This window comes from Mastomys coucha, unplaced genomic scaffold (genome assembly GCF_008632895.1).
Source record: "Mastomys coucha isolate ucsf_1 unplaced genomic scaffold, UCSF_Mcou_1 pScaffold20, whole genome shotgun sequence".
Lineage (NCBI taxonomy): Eukaryota > Metazoa > Chordata > Mammalia > Rodentia > Muridae > Mastomys > Mastomys coucha.
Window position 1 is genome coordinate 60,746,424 of NW_022196903.1, and position 15,736 is coordinate 60,762,159.

At 40.8% G+C, this 15,736-nt stretch overlaps 1 protein-coding gene and 1 pseudogene across 3 annotated transcripts; both read left to right on the plus strand.

Annotated features, from left to right (window-relative positions):
- Positions 1-1,983, plus strand: part of LOC116099866 — a 45,595-nt pseudogene extending 43,612 nt beyond the window's left edge.
- Positions 1,984-2,026: 43 nt separating this feature from the next.
- Mad2l1 (mitotic arrest deficient 2 like 1) lies at positions 2,027-8,323 on the plus strand. Of its 3 annotated transcripts, none has more exons than XM_031382085.1 (6): positions 2,027-2,295; positions 2,673-2,819; positions 4,212-4,332; positions 5,403-5,506; positions 6,221-6,400; positions 6,491-8,323. In XM_031382085.1, the coding sequence occupies exons 1-5, from the start codon at positions 2,223-2,225 to the stop codon at positions 6,391-6,393; spliced, it is 618 nt and encodes a 205-aa protein (XP_031237945.1). In that variant the 5' UTR covers positions 2,027-2,222; the 3' UTR covers positions 6,394-6,400; positions 6,491-8,323. The 3 variants fall into 3 exon arrangements, with proteins under 3 accessions (XP_031237945.1, XP_031237946.1, XP_031237944.1); XM_031382086.1 differs by having other exon boundaries at positions 2,028-2,295; positions 6,870-8,323; XM_031382084.1 differs by having other exon boundaries at positions 2,029-2,295; positions 6,221-8,323.
- The last annotated feature ends 7,413 nt before the right edge of the window (positions 8,324-15,736 follow it).

Here is a 15,736-nt window from a genome sequence, read left to right on the forward strand (position 1 = left end):
TTCCATCTTCTGAGATCTTCTTCAATTTCCTTCTTCAGAGACTTGAAGTTCTTGTCAAACAGATCTTGGTTTTCTTCTCCCTTGGTGCCACGTTGCACTGAAGCCTTCAGTGTAGTGTTTTTCAAAGGCTGTATTAGATGGTTAAATACTGCCCTCTGCTGGTAACTGGCATTAATTGTGTATCCACACAAAATTCTTTATGGCTTATTACTGAAAAATTTCTCGACAAATTATATGTGTTATTAGTTAATAAGTAAATGTTTTTAGCCCAAATCAAGTAAACATTTTCTCAAAACATTACAACAATAAGAACACTCATTGGCATTTTTTCAAACAAATATGCTATAAAAGAACACTAAGGTAGGCAGTATAAACTCTAAAAAATCTGCCACTAACTAAAAACTGGATCTTAAATTAACTCTGTAAGACTCTAGACCTAGTAATACTAGTAATATAATAATACTATTATTTGATTAAGTCATTAGTGGACTTCTTCAGCCTCAAACTTCATGTGCTTCTAGATTTAGAAGAAAAAAATACTTGTTTTTAATACCCCAGGAAAACGACGCTCAATTTTTGTTCCTCCCCATTCAAACATTCTACCCCTTAACAGTACACAGCAAGAGTCTACAAAACTGTGAGGTAACGTAAATGTGAGAAACTGAGAAGTTTTCAAGTATTTTATAGTATTGCTTTTGATTGGGGGGTGGGGTAGTGTTAAACCAAGTGGCCAAATGTTAATAGGAAAGGAATCAACCATCAAAGATTCCAGATTTTTTAATGTTGCCATAATAAATTAAAGTAAGTCCAACCATCATTTAGGAAGAAAAAGCTGGTACCTCAGTTTTATCTGTGCCGCCATTTCATTCTTCCTCATATGTCACAACTTTCTCTCATGTATCCTTTATACAACCTCTCTAGCATCTGTTTAGTTCAGGCTCTAAACTTCTTTTTGTTTTGTTTTGTTTTGTTTTGTTTTTCAAGACAGGGTTTCTCTGTGTAGCCCTGGCTGTCCTGGAACTCACTCTGTAGACCAGGCTGGCCTCGAACTCAGAAATCCACCTGCCTCTGCCTCCAAAGTGCTGAGATTAAAGGCGTGTGCCACCACTGCCTGGCTGGCTCTAAACTTCTTAAACCTGCATATTATAGTATTTCTAATAGTCAACTGGTTTCAAAATGCAGCCTGAGTACCAGCGTTAGAAGCATTTAGGATACTTGGAAGATGCACCATCTCCTGGACCCAATACACTACAATATCAAAACTGTAGCTTGAATCCTATGTGTAATCTTATATGCTCTGGTATAGGCCTTAAATGCTCAAAAAGAAAGAATGTATGACTAAAAACTTAAAGGCAGGCTAATTGCAAAGAAAGGAAATCAAGAAGCTCTATCATTTAAATCTTATATGGACTTATAAATTTTATGTAGTAATAGAAAAATAAAGACATTTCTAAATGATTTTTACACTGCGTGTGTCTGTGTGTGTGTGTGTGTGTGTATACAATTTGCAGGGGTTCGCCTCTCTCCTTGGTGACAAGCACCTTTACTCGCTAAGCTTCTATCCCACCTAGTTCCCTTCATCATATTTCTCCAGAAGTGTTGCGTTTCCACAAAAAAAACAAAAACAAAAACCAGGCTCTCCCAGACTTGAAACTCTCCTGGAAGCTGAGACCTTGCTTCAGGGTTGCTCAGAGCACGGGTTTGGCAGGCAGATAATCCCAGTACCATCTCTGGGCCTTTTCTAGGCCATCTGATCGGAGGTCCCGCCCACCGAGGACCCTCCAGGTCACCAGGACCTGGAACAAGAGACCCCAGCCGCTCTACGCCTGCGCACTCAGTCTGCTAGAGAGGGCGGAGCCAGAACCGGATACAATTCGCTTTGGGCGGGGCTTAGGGTCCGCTCACCCGTGGTGCAACGGGGCTTACGGCGGCGGCAGCAATACGGAGCGGAAAGTTAAAAAAAAAAAGATAGGGTGGCGCTGATGTGGGAGGCGCTTAGGGAATAAAACGGAAGCGAGAGGCGGGCTTAGGAAGGGATTCGGAGTAGTAAGACCCAGCCGGAAACCGGCGACGTGGGTGGGGCTTGGGGCTAGTTACGCCTGCGCAGAGCGCAACCGGCGGACTGCGTAGTTACTTTTGAACAGGGTGGCGGGGAATAGCTGTAGAAGCTGTTCGGGCGCCGTCTGCGGTGAGGTTGAGAGTGTTCTCCGTTCGATCTAGTGATGGCACAGCAGCTCGCTCGAGAGCAAGGCATCACCCTGCGTGGGAGCGCAGAAATCGTGGCCGAGTTTTTTTGTGAGTGCTGAGCGCGGCCCTCGCCGCCAAACCGAGCTGCCTGGGCCGGGCCTTAGGACCTGCGCTAGGACAGAACCACCCTGTCCTCCCGGGGGCGGGGAACGCTGCGCCACCCAGCGCAGGCCTGGGCCTCCTGAAACCTAACGGGGCTGACCTGGGTCATCATCTCACCCGCTGTTTGCATGCTGGGGTCTGTGTTGACATCCTCCGACCACATATTCTATATTTACACTTAGCAACCCTGCGAAACTCGACATTGCTGGGTGATAGGTTTGCCGCGTCGTTTTGTGCCTACTCTGCTTTCTGGGAGACTTAAGAAAAACGTTAGGACACGTTTATAGCTTTATTTATTTATTGTTTTGTTTTGTTTTTTTCAGCATTTGGCATCAACAGCATTTTGTATCAGCGTGGCATTTATCCGTCGGAAACCTTTACTCGAGTGCAGAAATATGGACTCACCTTGCTTGTAACTACTGACCCCGAGCTCATAAAGTATCTCAATAATGTGGTGGAGCAGCTGAAAGGTAATCATGTTTTGAGTTTTACATCTTACAGGTTTACATATGTAAGTGTCCCAAGTAGCTTAAAGCAACATGCCTTCTCAAGTGTGATTCTGAACTGGGAGGAAGCAAGTGATGGAGGGAATTTCCACCTCTTCTGCTTTTTTAAGTAGGCTGAATGTCTTGATGTTAGGAGTCTTAAAGCTGCTTTAGGAATGGGTTTTTGTAGGTTAACCAGGTGCAACAAATTGGAAATTTTACCCAATTAAAATAATTTCATCTTTCTGTGTTTTGCTTTGTAGGTCCCAGTGAATTCATACAAAATACCAATTCTAAAAGCATTGCAACTGCCTTTTTTTCCTCTTTGAGCTTTGTTTTATGTGTATGGGTGTTTTAGTTTGTTTTAATTGTAATTTCACTATAGTGCTTGTTGCTTTTTTGTTAACTTCAGCATTAATATGGCCTTTTGGTGACCACCTGAACATGGTTAGCTTGACATCTGTCTTTAAGGCCATTTTGTTTGTTTTGTTCTGCTTTGCTTTTAGACAAGTCTCTTTATGTAGTCTGGCTGTCCTTGAACTTGCTATGTGTACCCAGGCTGTCGTTGAACTCACAAAGATCAGCCTGGCTCAGCCCCCCAAGTTCTGGGACTAAAGGCATTTTCCACTGTGTCCAGCTTCTGTATGAATTCACAAGCAAAAACAACAGGGTTTTTAAGCGTAAGGTCTGCTTTGAATTCTGGTATCTGTGGATCTTTTTTACCTCCTCCAGCTCGCTTACTAACAAGGATGATAGTTTAGAAACACAAGGCCAATTGGACACTCTGCTTAAAACACAGTTGTGGCTTTCCTGATTCTTAAAATTATAGTTTTGTTAATTTAACACGTAGATTTTATATGATATAGCATCTTGATTTTTCATAATTGTGTAATTTACTTTATTAAAAAGAATCTACTTTGCAATTAGTCTGCATATACATATATGTGTGTTTGTGTATACATGCCCTTTCCATTTAAAACCTGTATTTGCCTCTCCGTTGTACAGTTAATGTAAAAACTAATCCTCCCCTAACCTACCAGAGTAGTCAGGTTTTATATGCTCTTACAGTTTCTCTCTGTTTTGAACAGCCACCACAGATGTGACTGACAGTGGTTAGATTAAAGTCTATGTCCTATGCTCTTACTGGGAATTGCAGTGAAAGTACAGGTTCACTGCTCTGTTGTGCTCTGGCTTCCACCTATTAGTAATTTTGAGAATTTAAAAATTGGCTAATATTATTAGTGGAGAATTGTCTTCCTTATATATGAAAGGAAGTCCAAAAATTCCACTATAAGAATTTTGTAAGGCAAGAAGTAAGCCTTTAGAGGAGAATTTCTGTCATAGATTAGAGTGTAAGAGCTGCCTTTTGTGTTGCAGAGTGGCTGTTCAAGTGCTCAGTTCAGAAACTGGTGGTGGTCATCTCAAACATTGAAAGTGGTGAGGTCCTTGAAAGATGGCAGTTTGATATTGAGTGTGACAAAACTGCAAAAGAGGAAGGGTAAGGATGAACCGAATTATTCCTATTTTAATTTGTTTTTATAGCTTTTGTTATTGTATGAGTTCACATTGTATTGAACTGATTTCTTATAATTACGTCTATAATATGTTTTAAAAGATACTTTTGTTAGTTTGTTGGGAATTTCTGAGTTCCTGATAGCCTGTCTGGGATTGTGAAGATAAGATGCTTTTAGCATACTGTCTTTGGGAGAACTCCTTGAGATTTGACCTTTATGTTTGTGGTTATACCTGAACCTTTCAATACAATATGTGGGCCATTTAATCACTGGCTTAAAGGTACTGTTAACTACAGGAGAAGATCCTAGACTCATTCCTAATTTAGATGAAACTCTACTGTACTTCATCTAATGCCGTGAACTTTGTAAACTGAAGATTGCAAGCACTCTACATCAGAAATGCCTATTATGCTAAGCATTGGCTTCTATAAGTTACTGTAATGAAGAGCAGTTTGTTTCTGAAGTCTTCAATCTGTAGGAAGTCATTAGCTTATAAAAACGTGTGTGTGATTTATTTTACTTGATTCAATCAGGAATTGGATATTTAGATGTTATTTTTAAAGTGCCAAAATTCAGGCTGGAGAAACGGCTCAGTGTTTGGGAGCACTGGCTTCTTCTCTAGAGGACCCAGGTTCAATGTCCAGCAGCCGTGTGGCAGCTCACAACTCTCTGTAACTCCAGTTTCAGGGGATTCACGGCAGCAGGTATGCATGTGGTGCAAAGTGTGTATGCAGGCAGAATGCCAAAGTTCTACCAAATTTATTTATTGGAATCTATTTTCCTTTATATTAAAGACTTACTGAAAATATTTTTACTGAGAGTGATTGGGAAACTTATTATTTACCATGCACTGAATGACCTGATACTAAGATCAGCTCTAAAGGATGATGGGAAGGACAGATACAGTAACCCAAGACTATCTTTAGCCATTAATCTCTAGTCTCCTAATGTGTGGCATCTGTGTTGTTGGAAGCATTTTGTTCAGATAGTTACCAATATGTTTTAATTAACTTAATGAAACCTAGAATGAATTATTTCTTTGATTCTCTTGTAGTGTTCGTAGAGAAAAGTCCCAGAAAGCCATACAGGATGAAATCCGTTCAGTGATCAGACAGATTACAGCTACTGTGACATTTCTGCCACTGTTGGAAGTTTCTTGTAAGTATTGTAAAACCTCTTGACTTAAATTTGCTGGAGAAAATGTACACTACTGTTGGGAGGCTCCCACATTTGTTAAATCTCTTAATTTATCATACCTTGTAACATAAATGGGATATGGAAAGCCGAATACAGCACAAATAAAAATATGTGTATCCAGAAACAGGAGACAAGGACTGAGGAGATAGCTCAGTGGTTAAATACTTGCTGAGCAACCGTAAGGACCTAAGTTAGGATTCTCACCATGAGTATCCTCCACATGGTTGTGCTGGCTCACCTATAACTCCAGCCCAGAAAGACAGGAGTAGGATCATCAGAGCAATCTGCCTACCAAAACTATCCGTATCAGCAAGTTCTCAGTTTACTTGAGAAACTGTACTTAGTGAATAAAGTGAAAGGACAGCCATTATTTTGGGGACTCCACCTGTGTGTTACACACACACATATACACTCAAGAAAATGGAGAAAAAAATAAAAATGCTAAAAAATAAAAGTATATAACAATACTTTTGAAAAATTTCTCACAATTTTACTACTTTTTTTTCTACTAGGAAGTATAATGCTCTGTTCTACACCCAGTTTCTAGTATGGAAAAATAATCAAAAGACCAGGCTTAGCTAGCAAGAGGTGGTTCAAAGTAAGTCCCAATGAGAGAAGCAGGGGGACAGCTTTACTATTGGAAAGGTCTGTACTTTACTTTCATTCCCAACCTAGGTTCATTCGATCTGCTGATTTACACTGACAAAGATTTGGTGGTACCTGAAAAGTGGGAAGAATCTGGACCCCAGTTCATTACCAATTCTGAAGAAGTCCGTCTACGCTCATTTACAACCACAATCCACAAAGTGAATAGTATGGTGGCCTACAAAACCCCTGTCAATGACTGAGGAGATGGTGAGAAAAAAAATGGAATTGTCATTCTCAAGTGTGTCTTCCAGAAACTAAGTCAAATATAGTTGATACATTTACTTGTTTAATTTTCAGGTGAAGAAAACCAAGATCTGACATTGATAAATGTGTCTTATTCCATTTCTTGGGTTTTTCCCGGACTTGCCAAAGTCAACAAGAGTGCTGCACACACTAAGGGAAACCAACAGATTTTGTTAGTATTGTGGAATGAATTCCTTTAAAAATGGTCATTGTACATAGAAAAACTTCTGTTAAAACACTAAATATTTCCCCTAACAATTTAGCTCGACCAGACTATAAAGAAGCATTTAAATATAAATACAGCAGAAGGTATCAAAGCATTTTTTAGTTCTGAGAATTAGTCATGAATGCTGCCAGTCTGGATCCAGGGAGAGAGGCAGGGAGGACAGCTTTACTATTGAAAAGCTCTGTACTTTACTCTCATTCCCAACAGGTTCATTTGATCTGCTGATTTACACTGATAAAGATTTGGTGGTACCTGAAACATGGGAAGAATCAGGACCCCAGTTTATTTCCAGTTCGGAAGAAGTCCGTCTGTGCTCATTTACAACCACAATCCACAAAGTGAATAGTTTGGTGGTCTACAAAACCCCATAAATAACTGAAGAGGCAGTGCACAAACCATCCCCCATCATATTATACCTTCTGTTGTATTTATATTTAGATGCTTTATATCTTCGTCAAGATTCTTCTAAGCTAAATTATTAGGCAAAGTATTTAGCTTTTTAACAGAAATTTTTCTATCTACAGTGACCATTTTAAAGGAATTCATTCCACAATGAATCTGTTGGTTCTCCTTAATAATATGTAGCACTCTTGTTGATTCTATGGTAAGTCAGGAGGAACCCAAGAAATACAACAATAAGACACATTTCTCTTTAGATAGACCCCATATTGAAATACATGTTAATTATTTGATTTTGGTGTATATATCTTGAGCTCACAAAGCAGTTGCTACTGTTTAATTTCTGTAATAAAGAACTCTTACTTTAATGTTTTATAAAAATTAAGCTTTGAATGATCGTGAAACAGAAAATTAACCCTTGTGTTTTCAATTTGTGTTATAGTATCTTTGGTATTTGGTTTGGTGTTAATACAGTCAGATACTTCAATGGATTGAGTGCATGGATTGTGTTCATTTTGATTATGGGGTGGGGATGGTTTAGTACACTGTAAATTCAGATGCTGATTGCTGTGCTCAAAGATCTAGTTGCAATCCAATGTTGGCGGTTGCAGTCCTGATGCTGCTGATGTCATGATAGTAGGCCAGGCCAGCATAGACGGGTTACAGTACATGAGAACACTGCCCAGTTATAGTGCAAGAAGCTTGTAATAAAAATACCATATCACTGTATCAGTTATTTGGGAACAAGGGTGGTATAGAAAAGCCTCCAAAATTACTTTTACATTTGGTACCGCTTTATTAACCAATCAGAGGTGATGGAAAACGATCTTTACACATCATTGAGATAGTTGATGCTCCAAATACCATGACAGTGCCAGCTTCCAGACTGCAACCAGATCTCAGCACAGCACACAGTCCACAAAACCATCCCCTAACAACTAGGTACTACCTTCTTCATCACAACATTGCAGTTAGTGTGAAGAAGCAAATGTCTTCTGAAATTAGTTCAAATATTAGGCTGTATTGTCAGCCTTGTGAGCACCAAGCTTAATCCTTTGCTTCATTGCGATTCTTAATAGATGTATTGCTTCTAATTTTCCAACATTTAAATATTTTCAGAAAAGTGACAGCCTTGTTTATAATTTTGATGTTCTGTAATGTCTGTAAATTGTATAAATCACATTCTTATAAGTTGATTATATACCTAGAAACATTTCACACCTCTTAAAGATTTTGTACTATTTAAATACACATTTTAAAGTCAAGGAGTCAGGCTGAGCTTTTTTGGAAGTTAGTTGGAAATATTTGACCTATAATTCCAAGTAGATGTGTACTTTCTTCTTTGAGGATTGTCTTCGGAGAAAGGTATTTCATCTAACAACCAAAAGATTTGTGACCAGCACCTAATCTGTGGGAAGTTAAGATGCTGTTATAACCTGGTAGGTCTCTAGGTCAGACCTGAACTCTTAACTCATCCATTTACTGTAGAGAAAACCTGTTTCTATTTAGTCCACTGAGGCCTGAAAGATGGTGAACCTGCTCCTGGTCTTCAGGATCCTCAGCCCGAGAAATTCAATCTAAACAGTGATTTCCAATGTTTGAAGTCCATTCCAGTAGAAAGACGGGGCATCAAGTGGAGGGACGGGTTGCCATCCCACAGACAAACATTCTGACCCAATATTGTTCCTGTCTAAAAGAACTGCAGGGACAAAAATGGGAAAAGAGACTGAGGAAAAGGAGGTATAGTGACTGCCGAACTTGGGATCCATTTCAAGGAGAGAATCCAAGGCCTAACACTATTACTGATGCTATGGTGTGCTTACAGACAGGAGCCTAGCATGGCTGCCCTCCAAGAGACCCAACAAGCAGCTGACCAAGACAGAAGCAGATAATTTACACCCAACCAATGGACAGAAGCCAGGCAACCCTGTGGTTGAATTAGAGAAAGGCTGGAAGAAGCTGAAGAGGGCAACCCCATAGGAAGATCAGCAGTCTCAACTAACCTGGACCCCCAAGATCTCTCAGACACTGAGCCGCCAACCAGGCAGTGTACACTAGCTGATATGAGGCCTCTGACACAGCAGAGGCTGCCTGATCTGGCTTCAGTGAGAGAAGATGCACTTGAGAGTCCGTAGAGAGACTTGAGGCCCCAGGAAGTGGGTAGGTGACTGGGAAGGGGAAAATGACTGGACTGCAAAAAAGATTAAAGATAATTTTAAACAAACAAACAAACAAACAAAAACAGAAAAGACTATGGCAAGGCCTGAGCTTACATAAGCTAGAAGATCTACTAAAATGTGCATTAGGCCCTTGAAATGGTTATTCCTGGTTGTCATTGGGACTATTTATCTGAAATGAACTATAGTCCATAATAGGAGTGTACACCTATGATCCAGATCTTGAGGCATAGTGCCCATGAAAAGCTTAGGCCCAGGCAAGGTAGTGCATGCCTTTAATCCCAGGAGATTGAGGCAAGGAGATCTCTTGAGGTCAATGTCAGCCTGGGACAAAGCAAGTCCCAGATCCAGGCATGATGATACACATCTCTAGTCTGAACCACACCTGCTGGAGGCCTTCATAAGGACATTGGAAGAAGGAAAATTTAACTCTGACTGCTTCCACTTACTTGCCAGCACATCTATTGGAACCTCCTTTTACAGAATAAACAGCTAGCCTTGTAGGACTGAGCAACTACTAGATTCTTGGACTTCCCATCCACAGCTGCCGATTGTTGGGTTAGTTGGACTACAGACTGTAAGTCATTACAATAAATCCCCTTAGTATAGAGAGACTCTGTGACTCTAGAGAACTCTTGACTAATACAGACCTTGTTCACTGTGTTTTATTATTATTGTTTTGAATTTTTCAAACATTTTCCAAAAATGTTACTTTGTTCACTTACTATGTATTACTCTCCTGGCCAAAGCCTGATATGCTGATTCTGTTTTTCCACCTTTTGTCAGCAGAAGGCAGCCAAAAACTTGGAAGTTACTAGAAAACTGGGTGCTCTGGAGACCCAGAAGCATCAGGGAAAACCCGGAGTGCAGTGAACTGGCTTTTAAGCATTTGGGGGATAGAACCAAATACACTGCAGGATTGTATAAAAATTCTGTTTTTCAATTTTTTGAGGAACCAACATACTGTTTTCTGCAGAGGCTGTTGAGGACAGTCATGTCTCACATCATAGGCAGTTTATATGTAAATTCTAGTTTGTTTGTATCTGTTCAGTACATTATTGCTAGTAAAGGTTTTAAAGCCTCTTTTTGGTATTGTTCTTCAAAGCCTTTGCAGGTTTTAATTGTAGCACAAGTCCTAATGGTCAGTAAATGTTTATGGTTCCTATCTCCTTTCTGCACTGACCCTATAAAATACATCCTTTGTGTTTTGTCTTTGATTGAAAGTCTTTTGCCTTGGGTTGGTGCAGCCATCTTTACTCCCTACTGGTTGCACTATACCTGAAATGTTTTCATCCTTTCAGTTTCTTTGCCTGTGTCTTTTCATTCAAAAGTTCGACTGGTGTGGTGTTTCCTAGTGCTTCCTACTTCTCCCAAAACCCTCTCTCTCCATAATGACATTGGAGAGAAATTCAGCATTAGCTATTGCATAAACTAGTTAGTAAGGAGGGTGGCATCAGAGTACTTTCTTTTTAAAGGCACACACTTTTAATCCTAGCATTCCAGAGGCAAGAGGATCTCTGGGAGTTTAAGGCCAGCCTGAGCTACATACAAGACCTCATGTCTCAGAAAGTAAAAAGTAAATAAATTAATCAAATTAAAAATATAAGCTTCAGCCATAGTCTGGGCCAAGTGAAAAAAAATCACCTGATAACACCTTTTAAAAATGCAGGCTCCCTGAGTCTGATAAATTAGCTAGACCTAAGGGGTGGGAAGTGGGATCCTGAAAATTCCTCCAAGGGACTTTTAGTGCCTAGCAGGATTTATTAGTAATGAATAGATTCTAGAAGTATGGAAGTCCCTAGCCTCTCTGAAAGGCAGATCATAGGAGAGTGAGCCTACAATACTCTGGAATTGGGAAAGGTAAAGAGACCAAGCTGCTAGCATTTCTGACCTTAAATGGGTCCTTAGAGACTTGATGTGAGGGCAGTGTTACCCAGTGAGCTTGTCCCTTTACAGGTCATTATCCCTGTACAAAGTATACTCAAATTAATTGGAGACCCAAAGTTCAAACATAAAACTCTGTACATTACCAGAAAGCATAGTGGAAGTACTTTACAGTATTGGTGCTGACATTAGTTTTTGGACAAGGCTCAAAGGCATAGCAAATAACAGTAGGGGCTTACCAATGGCATTGCCTTCAACTAAAAAGCCCAACAAAGAAAATAACCACCACAATAAAAAAAAAATTACCCTACAGAGTAGAAGAAAATGTGTCTGTGTTTATTTGGGTAGAAATTCTGACAGTTGGTTTTAATGGCAACTTGCAGAAAATTAAGAGTCACCTGAGTAGGACCTCAATTGAGCAATTAATTGATATGGGATGACCCATCCCAAATGTGGGTGGCACCGTTTGATGGCCACACAGATAAAAGGGAGTTAGCAAAAGATTATATTGTTGCTATGGCTGATTTTTTTGCTTATACCAAAACCATTGTTCAGAGTTTTCAGTGCTGGATTGGGCCTGCTGAAGCATCCAGGCCCCATGCACTGAGTTTTCAGCTCCCCAGTGAGAGAGCCATTGTGGGACTGCTCGCACTGCTGAGCACCCAGTCTCCAGGACCAAACGACTGCCAGGGTCCTGGCCTCCCAAGAGTGATGGAGCTATTAATCTTCCAAAGTAAGCTGATTCAATAAACTTTAATGTATATGTTATGTGTATACACATTTTTTTAATCCTATTGGTTCTGGTCCTCTACAGATCCTTAACTAGCACAGAAGTTTAATATCTGTAATGTATAAGGAACTTGCAAATTTTAACAAGCATTATTATAGGTTTTGAAGATGGACAAATGATCCATATAGAAATTTTTAAAGAAATTTAAGTTCCCAACAAATACATGAGAAAGGTCAGAGAGCTGCAAGTTAAAACAATTACAGTGTGATATTAGCCATAAAAGTGAGACCTGTCACTTTCAGTAAAATGGGTAAAACCACATGACTTTGTCAAATGAAATAAGGACAAAAAGGCAAGAACTACACTTTATTTTATAAGCAGTGGTCATCAATGAGAGGAGAGGCCCTTGGCCATTGAAAGAGTCACAGCTGAGAATTTCTCCTGATCCTGTTGGCCCTGCTTTCTCCTGCTGACTCATGCCAATTCAACTGAGGCCTGGATATTCTGGTTAGGTCATGCCACCGCTGCTATTTCGACACTACCAAACTGGACTGCTAGTATATCTGAAGTGGTTGCAGGTAGATCGAGCAGCTGCTGCTGACCAATGAACTGAACTGCTGATTTCTTGACAATGCAGATGGCATTTGATCTAAAGATCCATTTCTAAACAGGTCCACTTCCCCTGTATCCTTTCTTTTCTACTACCTCTGGAAAAGGTATCTGCATGGTGGGCTAGAAGAGAGGTTAAAGCATTTAAGAACTATTGTTAAAAATAGGCTTTAAAAAAATTTAAAGCTACACAAACCAGGCGGAGTCCCTACATTGAAAAAAAGAAGTAGATATGAGCTCTGTGCTGGTTAATTTTATGTCAATTTGATGCAAGGTACAAGCATATGAGTGGAGGAAACCCCAACTGAGAAAATACCTCCATTAGATTGTGCTGTAGTCAAGACTGCAGCATTTTTTTAAGTGACTAATGAGTGAACGTCCATCTCATTGTGGTAGGGACGCCCCTGGGCTGTTGGTCATGGATTCTATAAGAAAGTTGTCTGAGAAAGCCTTGAGGAGCTCAGTACCCCTCCATTTCCTCTGCATCAGCTCCTGTGTCTTGGGATTTGAATGAAGAAATGACTATACAGAGGTAGGGCATAGAAGAAGGAAGGACTGGTAAGGTGTGAATGTTGAGAGCTCCTGTACATACTAGCTGAGCAATAGGTGTGACAAAGCTTTAGTGTTCTGATGACAGGATTCCCGGTAGACCCTGAAGACAGGTGTCTGAACCCAGGAAAGGCTTATAGTGACCTAGATGGCACAGGGAAGGCCATGTATCTTCTAATTAGCAGAGGCATCTTTGCTCAGTGAACATAAGGAGTATCTCTTAGGTTAGGATCATATGTGTTTTGGAGAATCTTTAGTGGCTCTGAGATCACTGTGGCATCCATAAGCCACATTGACTGTAGTACCATAGAATAGAAGGTAGAGGAAGTTGGAGAAAGAACTGGGGTTCAGAAGATTTAGGGAGAATTACTGAAGGCATCCTGAAGCATTTTGATTCCCTCTTTCTAAGAGACAGGCTTTAACTTCAAGTCAAGGATGTATGTACCCCCTGCATCCTGGAATTTTGAAATGAGATCCCTCCCAAAAGTCTTGGAGGAATCAACAAAGGACAAGGTGAGCCCTGGAGTTGGAGACCTTGAGATGAAGGACAAATAAAGACTATGATTCAAAGCCTATTACTTGAGCTGAAACCCCAACAGAGGCAAAGGGAGCCAGCAGGACAGGGCTGCAGCTTCTATCTGAATTACCAAATGCACAAAGATGGCTATAGTGCTAGGCCCTGCACTGAATTATACTAAAGAAGGGCTTTAAAACATGGGACTCAGCATAGTGTGGAGCATGGCACAGTCAGTTTGTTTAGTGGACAGCCATTGGCTTGGTTACTATCTAATTTGTAGGGCAACTAGAATTTGGTGGACCCATAGTGCTGCCTTCTATGCCAAACATAGACTTAGAGGAGTGGCTGATCTGGTGGAAGACCTCAGTCCAATGTGGTCATTGTGGGACACTTACATATTTGGCCAGTAGAAGCTCCTTATCTTGGTGTTTATAGAGTAGCCTGTGCACACCATCAAATACCTCATGAAAAAGATCAATTTGAACATGCTGGAAATATAAGAGGTTACAAAAGAGATGGTCACTGGTGTTTTGTTGTCCCTGGGACAAAGGGAACTGAGACCAGAGTGCCCTGTGAAGTAGTGGCCTCTGCAGTATCTCCAACCTTGGGGAAAGGTAATGGGGAAGTGTGGAGTTGTAGCACAGATACAAAAACTTCCATCGCTTGTATCTGGGCCCTACCTATACTAAGGGAGACCATATCCCACCCTAATTCTGCAATCTGCTTCTTTCACTAACCAAGGAGCAAAGCAAAACTCAATATGGGACTAAGTATAAGGGGAGAGACACTGATGTAGTGCTGTTCCCTGGGATGCCACAAGATGTCTCTCTTCAGAACAGTGGGAAAACAAACCAAAGCCCTCCTTCAATGGTCAACTGACTAATAATGCAAATTTAATCCCCAGCTTTGAAGGTTTCTCTGAGTTGAAGGGAGGGCACTTGACTGGAAAAGTGGGATCTTGTGACTTGGAATGGGGATGTGTGGGAGGAACTTTAAAAGGTGGTAGGTATTCAATTTTCAGATTCTGATGGTCTCAATGCACCTGAGTCTCCACAACCTTAGCAGCAGATGCATTCCTACCATGCAATGATGTTCTCTCTGCCCTTGCCGGAGAGAACTAATCCTGCATCATCTGTGTAGCAGGCAGTGACATTCTGTACTGGTTGGTTTTGTGTGTCAACTTGACACAGGCTGGAGTTATCACAGAGAAAGGAGTTTCAATTGAGAAAATGCCTTCATGAAATTCAGCTGTAAGGCATTTTCTCAATTAATGATCAAGCGGGGAGGCCAGTTGTGGGTGGTGCCATCCCTGTGCAGGTAGTCTTGGGTTCTAAAAGAAAGCATGCTGACCAAGGCAGAGGAAGCAAACCAGTAAGGAACATCCATCCCTCCATGGCCTCTGCGTCAGCTCCTGCTTCCTGACCTCCTTGAGTTCCAGTCCTGACTTCTTTTGGTGATAAACAGCAGTGTGGAAGTATAAGCTGAATAAACACTTTCCTCCCCAACTTGCTTCTTGTTCATGATGTTTGTGCAGGTGGTACACACACTCTACTCCAGTCACATCCAAAATATCGGGGATAAAATCCTGATTAAGGATAAGAGGCAGTAAGAGTCCAAAATGAGTTCTGTGCCTCCTGGATAGGCAGTCGCTAGTATCTCCTAACTCAGACGTGTTCCAGATCAGTCTTTCCAATCATCAACACGCCCTCATAATTAGGCATAAAGGTACCCCAAGTAATGATTCATAAATGGCTAAGATTGGGCACTGTTTTCTGGCCAGCACAATGTTTCCAACTATCTTAGTTTAATACAAAGCTGTCCATAGCTTGCAATTTCTCTCAAAGTATCTGCCTCACCAGAGCTAGCAACAGAGGTCGAGTACATTCCTTAGGGCAATAGATAGTTTACAATAGTTAGAAATGTTTTGCATACTAGAGAGTAATGAAGGGTTTCTCTCACTCAAGAACATTAGCTAAAAGTGTTAGGTCAGAACTCTTCACTGTCTGCCCCCAGCTAGACCCAGAAAATTAGCAGGAAATGCTAGATTGAAACCTCCTGGTCATTGCCTCCAGCAGAACCAGAGAATTAGCATAGGAATATCAAAATGCCTCAACGGGGAGAGTTCCACTCCTCTTCCTGCTTCACACCTAGCTACTAGACCCTGCTGACCTTGGTATCCCGGTCACTTGCCTACGTGACCTCAGTTTTG